Source organism: Neolamprologus brichardi, chromosome 19 (genome assembly GCF_056152115.1).
Source record: "Neolamprologus brichardi isolate AB-2024 chromosome 19, ASM5615211v1, whole genome shotgun sequence".
In the NCBI taxonomy this organism is placed as follows: domain Eukaryota; kingdom Metazoa; phylum Chordata; class Actinopteri; order Cichliformes; family Cichlidae; genus Neolamprologus; species Neolamprologus brichardi.
The window spans coordinates 2514496-2528301 of NC_142122.1; the positions used below are offsets into that span (position 1 = coordinate 2514496).

The 13806-nt window shown below is 40.2% G+C and overlaps 1 protein-coding gene across 1 annotated transcript; it reads right to left on the reverse strand.

Moving 5' to 3' along the window:
* Positions 1-278: 278 nt before the first annotated feature.
* pax1a (paired box 1a) lies at positions 279-4720 on the reverse strand. The gene is made up of 5 exons (XM_006800688.3): positions 4422-4720; positions 3168-3797; positions 2032-2165; positions 1348-1561; positions 279-847 (listed from the first exon to the last, which is right to left on the reverse strand). Exons 1-5 carry the CDS (start codon positions 4423-4425, stop codon positions 750-752), a joined length of 1080 nt encoding a protein of 359 aa, XP_006800751.1. The 5' UTR covers positions 4426-4720; the 3' UTR covers positions 279-749.
* Positions 4721-13806: the final 9086 nt, after the last annotated feature.

Sequence of the window (13806 nt, forward strand, 5' to 3'; positions counted from 1 at the left end):
AGCATAATGATTAAAAAAACTGGCACGAACTGGGGTGAGCCGACCGTGGCACTGTCACGGGCTGAAATTAAACGAAAACTTGACTTCAGCTTCTTCATCTGATTTCCAAATCATAAACTCATCACCTAGTCCCATAAATTAGGACTGAACCAGCTGGTGTCCTCTCATTGATCCAAAGTGAAATGATATCAGCGGCAACAACATGTGGCATTTAAGAAAAAGGCTTTATTTTTGAATATTTACAATGAAATTATAAAAATATATAATTAAAGCTTTGGCAAATATTTTACATTTAGACAATTTATATAATTTGTTCACATCGTTGAGTCACTGTAGAGTCATGGCCACAAATTAAAGATAAGATAATGATAAAAATGGCGGATTACAGACCAGCTCTGGTTTTAGGAAGAAAACATCCACGGCAGAGGAGACGTACACAATGTTTTTTGATATTTTTAAAATCCTGCAATCTCAATTGGAGAATATACTGTCCAGCAACATGAAGGGTTTCAAATGAAAAACAAAGAAAACTATCAGCCAGTGCGGGGAAAACACCGATACATCCATGCAAGCTTACATTCATATGGCCGCAGAGACCGGTAAAGCTATTCTGCGCTCGTAACGCACGTGATCTGGCCCGTGTTTGACCGTCAGATGCAAACAAGCCGTTAGTGTTCAGACTTACTGTCGCAGTTGTTGAAATGAGTTCATTTAAATGGTTGTGGTGACTAAGGTGTTATAATTCCCGGTTATGATGATGAGGTAGGGAGACTGAGTCCGTGCACACTGTTCAAGTCTTCATGTTGCTGCTGCGGCTTGCTCAGGGGACTGGGCGGTTTTCTGTCTCCTGCGAAAAACAGAAGAAATATACAGTGTGCAAATTCCCATCAGGTGATTATTTGCTTCTGTAGAATGGGTCTAAAGAGAACTGTTTTACTTAAGTTTAAAATCCAACATTTTCAGACGTATTTCCTTAAAAAGTAAGTTTCCAATGGCTAAAATGGTCTCGTGCAACTTGGCTGGCGTGAAGTTGTCCAAGTGTGAAAGGTCAATATTTGATCATTGTCTTACAGTTCGACTTTCTCTGGGATTGGGCACGTGTTTACATCCGTTACGGTCATTGCTTATTGCAAAGTGTGGGTGCGTGACAAGAGAAAGGCAGGGAGAGAACTGCGTGGCCTTATGCGGCCACCAGCTGAATACATTTCAAAAAGTAAAAAATAAAACATAAACCCAACAACAACATTTAATTTAAAAAAATTACAAGTAGTAATAATAATAATAATAATAATAATAATAATAATAATAATAATAATAATAATAATAATATGCCTGCCTGTCCTGTACCTTCTCGGGCCTGGTGTTTAAAGGTCATCGGGGAGTGGATTTCTCCTGCGTGCATGCTCATCCCGCTGCTTGGGTGGGACAGAGCCGGGCTCTGCGTCTGCCAGTGGTGGTGGCCCGGGGCCACGTATCCGCCTGCTGGCCCACTGTACACCCCGTACTGATTGGTTGGGGAGTAAGCACACGCCGGTACATAACTAGACAATGTCGAGGAAGGCTGTGGACAGGCAGATAGGACACGCGGAAAATAAGCACAAACACACAAAATCGACAGAACTTCTAATTGCAGGCTGTGTGACAGCGGCATGTGGCCTTCGGCAGTGGTTCTGACAAACGGTGCTTGGTGTTTGAGTGGTTTCGAATACATGTGTTTCACTATAATTTAATTTACCATGAATACGCTAAATTAGAATATATACGCGCTACTAGATTTCCTCCATCGACCATCCACTTCAAAACTCAAAAGACTCGTTTACCCAATAAAATCCGCCTGAACGCAAAAAGGACTCTGTGGATGAGCCCTTTTTACAGTTTTGCCACAGGCCTTTGTAGCACGAGCATTTGGCATTAAGCACTTTGGACTGTTTCTTTTACAGAAAATAAATGAAAGCAATGCGAGGTGTGCATACGTGTGCAGTTTGAGTGTAGAAAGGTCACTGGCCGTGCAGTGTACCCACAGATTTTTACCTGAGGATATTTTATGTCGGCGTCAATGGCTGACTTGTCAATCCCGTTGACTGTGTGCGCGGCTGGGAAAGCTGCTCTGTTGACACTACCCCACTCCTCCATTTTTGGTGGGTATCCCTCTGTCCCAGCAATTGCTGATTTAGAGACAGTAACTTTACGTTAAAAGTGTGTAAAAATAGAAAAATTCTCAGGTTTCAGAAAATGAAAAGAAAAAACAAAGGAAAGGTAAAGAAAGGAAAATGACAGGGCAGTTCCATTTAAGTCATAATTATAAAAGTAGAAGACAGGTAAACAATTTCCTCACGAACTTTTCTTGAGTATCAAACAGATTTAATTTTCAATACTGAAAAATAGCTTTCAAGACAGGATAAATATAATATTTAATACTATAATAATTATAATTGCTCCAGCGCGCAACTTAATAATGAGTAATAAATAAATAAATAAATAAATAAATACAACTGTCTTAAAAAATAAACAGAAAAAAGCTGTTCGGTTAGAAGGCAACAGCAGCTCATTATAAACATTTCTCTCCATTTTAATGATTTTTTTTAGGTTTTATTACATAATAAAGTCCTACATGTTATTTTTTATGCGTATGAAAGAAAGAGAAATATTATTGCATAAGAAGGTTTTGAGGAATTTGATCGAGAAAGTATATCTTTAAATAAATATATTATAAAATATATTTTTTTAATAGTTCTACATATGTTTTGAATAAATTCAGTTGGAACACAACCGTAGCTGTGAGACCCAACAGTAGATGAGTAAATGAGTAAAATGAGTAAAACACCAGCAAGGCAGAGAAAAAAATATAAGGAATGCTTGAATTATTAGGTTGGATGTAGCAGGTGGGCAAGGTGTTTGTAAATGTATCATCCCATGAAAAGGCCCATTGAGCGTGGCCTTACTACGTTCTGGCTGAATGGTGAAATAGAGGCCTGTGCACATTTTAATGGGCACATTGTCCCGTCTGTTGCCATAGCTGCTTGTACGCAGAGGTATGGAAACTAGTCGTGTGGAATTGCACAATAACCAGCTGTTCAAGTTTATTAAGCTCTTATTTGTGAGAGATAACGTGTCGTGCATTTTGAAGCCTGTGATTTTAAGGATTATAAAGTGTCGTTTTTCCTCACCTGTAGGATCCATGAAGGCTCGTATTCCGAGGATGTTACTGACGGTGTGCGCAGAAGGCCAGGCCCTGGAAATGCTCACATGTCCAGCCGTCACTGGTACTCCAGGAGGGCTGCCCATTTTAGTGCTAGTGGGTGACATAGTGTTGGGGTAGGAATAAGGGTATATGTGGTTGTAGGGGAGGCCTGCCTGCGCAGAGGCTTGCTTGGTGCTTTCATACTGGTTAGGCTGGGAGAGATTTCCAATCTTGTTGCGTAAAATCCTGCTGATCGAGCTAACCGACGGGACATTGTACTTATCACAAACACCATCAGCCAAAAGCCTGTCCCGGATCTCCCAAGCAAAGATCCCGGGGTCGTTTTGTTTGTAGTCCCTGATGTTTTTCACCACGTTCGGCGTCGTGACTCGGGGTTTGCTTCCACCGATGGCACCGGGTAGTATGGAGCCAGTCTCGTTGTACCTCGCTAAAATCTTGCTCACGCAGCCGTGGGAGACTCGGAGTTGCCTGCTTATATCACAGGGTCTAATCCCGAGCTGAGCCAGCTCTACAATTCTTAACCGTATCGCGTTAGGTAGAGGTCGGCCGTTGACGAACACACCGCCTAGTTGGTTCACCTCTCCATAGGTTTGCTCTGCAGGAAAAGAGAAAGATACGAGTTACGTGTTGTCACTCTTTGAGTTGAGTCCACTAATATGATCAAAGAAAATATTACAGCGTGTTTTGTCATTGCATTTATTCTCACACATATTCAATTAAGCGAGAGAAAAAAAATAGTGAGGCAAAAGCATTTTAAAATGCTCAGCTGCGACCGTTTGATGCAGTTCAGTTATAATCCGCCATAAACAGAGTTCATAAAGCTGAAAGCTGGTTAGCCTTTACTTTGAAACTATACAAAGTATATAAAGTGTTTGGCTGGGATTAGCCTCCAACACAACAAAAACATAAAAAATGGCGAGCTCGAAGGATACAAACAAGAGCGCTTCAAAGAAACGCGTCTCACTGGATAATTGGTTCTGTGGGTAAGTTTACGATTTAAAGCTTTAAACAGGCTGTCATTCCTGCTCAGCAGTGCTGGAAAAAATCCTCCAAGGAATAAACTTGTTCTCCAAAAGTTTTTATTTTTTTTATTTGCACATTATCTGAACTTGGAGAAGGGGGGAAAGTTCCTTAATTCTTTTTTTACGCAGGCGTGCTGAGTTTGGATACGCTTCCATAAGCTACATGTCACTGAAGCATGCAGACGGTAAAGGCTTACCCATTTGCCTATATGTTTCGAGATGCTTGGAAATATAGGTGTCCTTTCAAATGGCTGAATGCGCCGAGCGAGGTCAGAGAAGAAAAGGGAACGGGAGGAATGAGCCCCAGAAGAGAAAACGTAGACCTTTTTAAAATCCTCCGAAAGCAGCGTGCTCGCTTCTTTTTGGAAGCAAGTGCCCGCAAGGTACAATAGCGCCAAAGTGATCTTCATCCGATATATGCAATTTAGAGTTATCCCGGGGAGTCCGGAGCCTGCTGGAATTAATTTGGAGCGTCCTTCAATCCTCGCTGTTATACGCCGAGCCTCTGCTTTGGTTTCATTGGTCGTCCTGCGCTGGAAATGCTCTCAGCCAATACAAACCCCATCCGGTTTAGAGCTGCGCAGCCTCCCGACAGTTTTGCATAGAGGGAAGTGGAGACAGGGAAACGTTTCATCCACCGTTTCTGGTAAGGACTTGTAATAAGCGGGATGACAGTAGAGGTGTAACCTTGCTGAACTCGTTCCAAGTAATTTCAGGTCTAAAATAAAATGGAGCCATTTTTAAGACATGTATTAATATCGATAACGCACGTGGTTCAGTTTGACGGTCATTTTAATAAATGAATCTCTTGAACGTTACAGTGTAATTATATTCACTTAACTGAAATTGCATCAAATTTGAATGTATGGAACCAGTGACGCGTGTTTATAACAGGGAATGTGTTTGTCTTGTTTTTCTAAATTACCCCCAAAATCTCAAATTATTCTTTTAGAAGATCAGATCTGACACGTTTGCAGTTTGTAGAGACTTTTTTCTAACTTTTGAGATAAAACAGTTTTGCTTACTTACGCCAACAAATCTTTTTTTTTCCTCTTTCTTTATATTGTATATAATAAATAGGCTGACTGAGCAACTCTGGAGTATTTAAAGGTATTATCCCGCAGAAGCGACTCCCTTAGCCACCAGAGCGGGAGGAGACTTGCACACTACCAGCCTGAGTCTTTTTATAAGCCAGTGTTAAGGCATCAAACATGGGAAGGGCCTCATGTAATCGATACCTCTGTAGATCGCGGAGCTCCCAGACTATGGCTTATCGACTGGATTCCACAGACATACATTATCACAGCATGTTTTCGGAGTTTCCTGTGCAAGTTTAGAAGGTATCGTTTATAAGCTCGCAAAATGTTACTTGTAAAACTTAACAGTCGACCCAATGGTAACAAGGTGCAGTGTCGTCGTCGTCCGCCCCCCCCACACCAATCCTCACACACAAGGACGCACGGACGCACGCACATAACCGGCCCAGCCCCTCTCCTCTCTGTCTCCTGACTACTTCTCCATCCAAAGCTGAAAGCAGGACACATGGAAAGCATCACGTTAGGTCAGAGGAATAGAGTCAGGGGGGCTGGAGAAGATCGCCTGAAAGCTTCATACCTGCCACGGACACGTTTGGTTTTACTGTGGACTTTGTCTGGAGACCAAGCGACCAGATATCACAAGTCCACATGCAGCACTTCTGCATTTGCAGGTTGCAGAGCGGTGATACTGGACAAACATGAGGAAGCATCAGTTGTGTTCGTTGTTGAGTATGAATTATATTTAAACATTATTATTATTATTATTATTATTATTATTATTATTATTATCCCTTCTCTGCCAGTGCCCGGCTGGCATTTCTCCCCTCATCTGGACATTGTAGGAACTGCACCGGTTCCCTCAGCACCGCCTCAGCCTCCGTATTTGAATTGGGCACGTTTTAAAAATCAGTTTCTGAATGTTGCATGGAAACAAAATATCCAAATAAGCGGCATCGATTAAAACCGTACATTTGCATTTAAAAAAAATGCTGCACTGATGAGTCAGCTTTATTATTGAATACATTTACGCAGACGTTATAACACTTTTTGCGGTTTTTTTCTCCTCGGCTGACGTTAGACAGCGCTTCAGGGTTTTGTTCCCTGAACTTGAAATTGTTATAATTGCATCACGTGCATCAGTAATTATTTGGAAATACTGATAAATGATACGTTCATTTTGAAAAGTGAAAAAAACAAAACAACTTTGAATACCGGAATATGAATATATGCTGTATCACATGCACATCTTCCACTGGACTGCATTATTTTTATTATCTAGCGTTTGTCTCTGTGAAATATATTTATTTTCCAGTCTTGGAAATTTGAATTTCTTGCCTTGCGAGCTTCTCATTTCTCAAATTCAGATGGTTAAAATGACACTGAAGTCAGAAATACGCACGGGAGCGATCTGATTTTCTGCCGCGTGAATCCAGGATGAGTCAGTTAGATAAGAGGCTTCTAGGTCGAGGTCGGTGGTCTGGCTGTGTTACAGGAATAAACGAGATTTGACTAAATTGTTTGAATTATTTGTATCCTGTGTTAACGTGTTAGACTGTTGGAACATTTTCTCTTCTTGAAAGTAAACCGCAGCTGCTGCAGGTCTACGTTTTGCACGCATGTCAGGTGTACGTTGAACCGTCTGACTTTGTCAAGTGTGACAAAACAAAGCAACCTTGAACCGCCCCCACATTTTTTTTTCAGGAGTCCCATTGTATCATGTATATTCATAAAATACATGCCCACATAAACATAAATAAATAAGCCCAAAACGTGCGGTTCAATATCCAATATTTAATTTTGGATCTAAATTTTTTACTCAACGTATTTTGAGGAGCAGTTTGTCCGTGACTACTGTGACAGGTGCGTGGATATTTCCAGATGTTTTCATATAGCATGAGCATGGGGATAATTTGAAGAACAGCAATAAAATTCTGTGCAAAAAGCAGCTTTTAGTGTGTGTTTACCTTAATTTTTATTCTAGTTGCAGTGCGTAAGACGAAACTGTAACGTGCAGCATTATTGCGCATTAATGCGTCTAAAGCAGGCTTTTACTGTGAAGAGAAACAAGTCTGATCCGTAGATTAGATATCTTTCCACGGGGAAATCATTAAATGTATTTAGTCTGTGTTAAATCCTGCTGAAAAAAGTCAGCCTCTGTTCAGTCTCTTTTTATGCCACCCGTACGTGATGAGAAAACTTCATTTCATTTAGACCTGCCTTTCGTTTAAACAGGCCTCATTGCATTATTGTAAATGTTCTAAAATTTAACTTGAGAACATGATTTATCCTAAATATTTGATTACCTGCGAGCATATATAAAATAAAAAGAAACAAAAAGAAAGTACAAAGGCCTCCACGGTGTATATTTTCCCTCCAAATCGCTTTTAGATCAAACGCAAGTTATCTCATCCAGCTGACACCTGACACCCGTAAGGTGCAGCGACCCCGGTCGGTAAATATTGATGCTGGTTTTAAGTGGCATCAAAGGATTCGCTTCCTCGGGTGTGCTTTGTCTTTAGAGTTTTAGGGTGAATTTAAAGTTCTATTTTTCGTTGTCTTAAAGGGGCCTAAAATGTTGCAGTATGGTTTTCGTGTGTGTGCGTTGGAATTTAGTGATCTGTCGGAAGCTGTTGTACAATTGTACTCCTTTGTAAATGGGGGGGGGGGGGAACCTGAAATTAATGAAGAATACCTACAAGCATTTTCGTGTGCATGCACAGTGTGTGCAAGTCTAACGCAACCCAGGCCTCCTACTGGCTTCTTGGAGTGAACAAAAAACGCAAACACATTTACGTGATGAGTGCGTGATGTTTACATTCACCCTAAAAAGTGTGCAACTTTCTCATCTCTCACCAGGTACCGGGACCCCCTATCGTGCCACCTATAGACACCCCTGTGTTTCCCATTTCAACAAAATCTGTCGGCTATATTTTTTGACATGGTTTCAATTTTCTTTCCACAACGGAGCGAGCCATATTGTTTTATTGAAGAGCTTTTTGTGTGTGTCTACGGTTTTGATTTAGTGTTTGTGAGTTTAGTGATCTCAGCCCTAAATATGGAAATTATTAGTCAGGGTCCAGCCTGCTCGCTTTGAGCACACCAGGAAGAAGACTGCACGTTTAAAGCAAAGTGTCAGAGAAAGTCCTGAACAGAAAAAATAAATACGCACCCTTTTGTTTTTTAAATTAATTCACTTATCTTGTTTATATTTGTGCCTGTTGTTGTTTGTTCTGGTTCCATAAAGGTTTGACTCAACATTTGCCTCTTTTTCAAAATATCAGTTGTGTGTGATTTAGAATATTTTAGCCTTTCACGGCTTCTGTGTGGTAAGAAGCCCTTTTTGCTCATTATAGGAAAAAGGGAGAAATCAATGTTTTTCTGTTGAAAGCCAACCAAGCTCGACCTGTAAAGAAACACAGATTCCTTGGTAAAGTATCCCCCTCCTTTACAAAATAAAGTTTGTCCATTCCTATCTGATCTAGAGGTGGTGATGTGTAGTTTCTTTGTGCTCCTGCTGGTGAAGTTCTGCTAAAAGGAGGCCGGGAAGGCAGCAAGCTCAGTTCTTTTATAGCCGCGAGACCCACTCTGAGCTGCAGAAGACGCCTAATGAGGGTGTGCAGCAGTGCCATGTGAGACATGCCAGCTTTTACCAGGCTGGATAATTGCTCGTGACCTTCACTAAACACGTCTCAAGTGTCTGTGTATTCTGAACGTACTTCTAATTGTTACATTGAGGCCAACGTCTTAGGATTACACACTCATTGTGAGTGTTTTTGGACGGAAGCCCAGGAAAGTCAAATGTTTTAATTCTGTTTACAATGGGGAGGTGCATTTGTAGCTTGATTTGATGGCATTTATGCTTGAATTAAACGAGCTATGGATGCTTTCTGCTTGTTGTTTACACATCTCAGTGACTATAAACACTACCAAACTTTTCAATTAGTACGTCTTAACGAGCTATTTTGTTTTTCTTACTTACTCCACAAGTATGTCATTTTCCTATGGAAAGAGTTCTTTCTGAAATAGGTGGGCTGCATTTGTTTTCATGCCACTGCTTGTCCTCAGTAACTCGTACCAACCACTAACAGCCCTGCTGCATGTCAGGGATAAACTTGGTTTTCATTAAACTGGAAATTATAATAAAAAATACAAAGAAACTAGTGAAAGTATTAAAAGAAATCACATATTTTACAAACTTATTTGAGCTCTCAGTGCAGGTTTATTTAAAAAATGATTTACTCAAAATTTCACCACAGGTAAACGTGTTACCTTTTTAATATGACCCACCACTTAGCATCAGTAGCAGTCAGTACAGCACAGGACACAAAATAAAAACTATACCTGGGACAGAGCTCAAGTTACTGGAGCTGTCTCTAAGAAATCTGTTTTTTATTTATACTGTCTTATTAAGTTAAAAGAAGTTAAAATTGTTAAGCTAACAGAGACAATGTAGCATTACTATTTGATTTGTGTTTAAATTTGCCAACTTAAAATCATCTTGGCTCGAGTATCAAGCAAAAACGAATCTTTATGGAAAGCGACGCTTTAAGCGAAGAGAAATGCTGACAGTGTTTCTAAACAGCCTCTTTAGACGCCACAGCAGCATTCATACGTAATGGAGAATTTATATTTAGGTAAGATTAAACTGTAAGCCGTCGACTTCCTTGTTGTAGCAGCTGCATTTTCTGGAAGACTATAATTTGAATGCAGAATAGTAATTTCTCTGGATATGAAAAGGTGGCTGTGTTTGTTGTAGTGTTTTTAATTAAGATAGAGCACATTACTTCTAAATTAGAAGCCGTAAGATGACAATCTGCTCAGCAAAAGATAACTTTGCTCAACAGCATATCCAAGCTAAACATCTGCTAACAAACTAATGAAGATGTGACCAAATCGCTTTATCAGATATGGCTTCAAATTACTTACAGAAAGATCAAGAGGTCAAACTTTGAGTGTATCACACTAATGCCAGACAATACGTGCCATAACTATAATACTATAATATAGTCTGCATCTGTTTCTGTCTCTTTGGAAACCATTCAGCTGTATTTTCTTTTGGGGCAGAAATATTTGGTGAGACTTTAGATTGTGCAGAGTCATTAGAGGCCACAGACTCATTCCTATGTTTCATCTCACACGGCTATACAATAATAAAGCAGAGTGAAGGGCTCCCTCTGTGTGCATAAGCAAAGTAGTGATGATCATTGAAGGAGTGAAGCTCTCTTGATGCTCCTGTGTCCACTCACTTATGCCCTGTTGTTCTTTTTTTTTTGGTGATTAAATGGTCTGAAACACCTGCAGGAACCAAATTCAAACAGCTAAATAAACAATATAGTCAAATATTTAAAAAATGGCAAAAAATCTTTTTAATGGGATTTGTTTTCTGACATAAAGCGCTCATTTGAATCGTTACTACATCATTAACACTCACGCTCACAGTCTGTCCAGTCTGTTCTGCCATAAAACTTTTCTAGGCATTGTTTTATGCACCTTGTATGGTTTTTGTTTGCAAGTGGGGCTTTGCTTGGCTGGATCTGTTGTCAATTAAGGAGGAGCCTTAATTACTTTTGGAGCACTTGAGACTGTATCCATGGCTGCTGCTGATTCATGCCTGCCCTACTTGGAAATCAGCCCAGGGAGTCAAAAACACTGGGTCACATGTGGAAACTGACATTAACCTTGTACGTTGAATCCACAGTGCTGCTGTAATGTTTTTGATTAGCTTTTAACCTTTTTATTTTCTTCTTTGTGTTCTCAGATGAAAGCTTGGCTCGGCCGGAGCATTAGGATATCTGTAATTAAAGCAATGATAATTATCACCTCAAACGAGCCTCTCTTGAGCTGTAAATCCAGTCAATTGTTGGGATTGCAGCTGCGCCAAAAATCTGTGCTTCTAAGTTTAAGAATGCCAGATCTATAATGGAAAATTCTGAAAAGGGACATTCAAGGTCTTCTATCGAATGCAGCGTGATGTTGTTTTCCGCCAAACCAGAAATCAAGGCCTTGGATGGGCCTTTTTTATGTCAGGGATAGGGGTACTGTATCATTTCTGACAGTTGCTCCTTTTAAGATTAATGGGCTTATGAGAACCATGTGGCTTCTTCCAAAAGCCAAGCTCAGTGTCAGTCAATGTTACCAGCATGGTCATGTTGTCCTGACAAAAAGAGATCCCAGAGAGATTGAATATTGGTGTCACAACACTGGGCAATCAGAGTCTGCGTTTTGAAGGTTGTAGGAACACACAGGCTGGTAGTTACCAGCTCTTATTTTATAATTGTCAGAAAAACTAAAGTCATGAATTTACTAATATGTGAATCCTAAGCGACACAGGTCTTCTTCCCTTCAAAATAGTTTATAGAGGTGCAGGGATCTCTCCTTGTACTCTATCAGTTCACTGACCTCACTGAACCACAGCCAGATGCTTATAAATACGTTCCCTTATTTCTACTCTTGCGTGGATGCCAGTTGGGCCGGGAAGCGGGTTTGTTTTGGGAGTTCTCAGTATTTTTCAGCCAGGGCATGCTTTCACGTTTCTAATAAGAGAACTGTGCTGACTTCCTGAAATGCATATGCATTCCTACTTGTGGTCGTCTGTCATGGTGGTGATCTGTTGAAAGCTACCAAACCCGAGTCCGGTGTCCGTATAATGAGGACTTGTTTGTCCCGGCACTTGAGGATTAATCAGTGGATGTCTCTCCTCCACGAATTGCGGTGCCATGCTGCAGGAGTCGACATTCAGCAGAGAAAATGTGAAAACTGACTCCAGTCTGGGTAAGTGAGGAGTTAAGTCTGCGTCAAAGCATGTCAGAAACTCAACCCACATGATTGTTTGTTGGTCACATCTGGACACATTGCTTGTAGAAAATGCATGTGTCGCTTTTATTATGCAGGAATCCCTTATGTCCCTTCCTAATTTTCCATATTCTAAAGCTAATTATGTGACATTAACATGTTAATCTTGCTGAGTAAAAAAGAAGATCAGGCTTATGATCGGAGATCACTTCAACCTAAAAGGAGTGAGTGAACTCAGCTCACTCATGCTGGTGGTGAAATGTCTGACATGTTTGTACTGAGTAGGGACAGACAGGCCTGCAACCAAGCCTGGACTTGCTGGCCAAGAAAAAGCCCCTCATAGCTCCCCCATTTTCCTCAACATGCCCCTTCCTGAATGAATGTGCTGCCTAGCTTTGCCTATTTAGTCACTGCATGCACAATAATGAGCAAGCGTGCAAAAATCTGCACATAAGAGTGCATATAAACTATGATGCATGTGCAATTCTGTGTTTCTAAAGCAGTAATGCAGTAAAGACGTAACACTGTGTGATTTGTACATAACACACTACAATGACTATTTCCAACCTATATTTGATTGAAAATAGGTTTGGAAATATATTTTAAAATATGCACTCGTTTTTAATGTGTTACTAACAAACATGTGTCATAAATAAATGCTTTTAAAAAGCCGTCTCACCACTCAGCACCATTTATTTTGCAAAAAGACCACCTGAGCCTGAGCCTGTCTGATGTAAAGCTGGGAAAGTTGTGCCAGAAGTTTTTAAGAAATCTCTGTATGCAAGGTGCAAGGTTAAAAAGCACGCAGAAAACATAATCGTGTAGTGGAAAATATTATGTGGGGACATGAACACATAAAATGTTTATCATTCTAAGTTGAAAAAGGAAAAATAACTTGAAATGTTGACAAACAATGGAGGCACATTTTCATCTTTTGTTTTTTAGCTAAACTGTGTTCAGCATGTCTAAGCAAGAGGAATGTCCACCGACTGAAATCAAACTGACATGCAACTGTCAACAAGAAAGCATTATGCTTACTTAAATAAAAATAAGAATAATTCTTCTCTGTTCTTATAAACTTACAAAGTGTAGCAAAAAACAAAACACAAACAGAGAAATGATCCGATGAATTGGGAATGTTTCGTCATTATTGAGATGTGTTGAGCCCTGGTGCCCTGTGCCTTTCACCCAAAGACAGCTGGGACAAGCTTCAGCTCCCCTGCAACCCTGAATTTAAAATAATGGTTAAGAAAATGAATGGATGGATGATGGAACTAAATGTGTTGGAAGAAAAAATATTGGTAAAAAGTTTTTTTTTTATCCCAAAAAGTGCAATTTTTTAAAGTAATTATATAAGGCCACTGAGACAGCTGAAAGGGTAAACAGTGTAGCTGAATTACTAATCATTTGTGGCAACAGCCACGAGCAAGATCACGATTTGTGTCAATATACCGTCGAGATCAGCTGTAATAATGATGGTATGTGTGGCAGAGCCCACATGTGACGATGTTATTTGTTGGAACAACTTTGGAAAATGGAAAACCGCGATTGCTCAACGCAGTGTTGATGTAACCATATTTGAACTGTGTACACCCATATTCAGCTCATTATTGGCCTTGTCAGAGATCACATTGAGCTTCCTAGAAGACTCACGGTGTTACGAGATGTCAAGGAGAACTTCATCCAGTCTAATCAGAGGACGTTTAGCCTCCGCAGGAATTTGCTACATACGGAAATTATTGTTGCCATTATC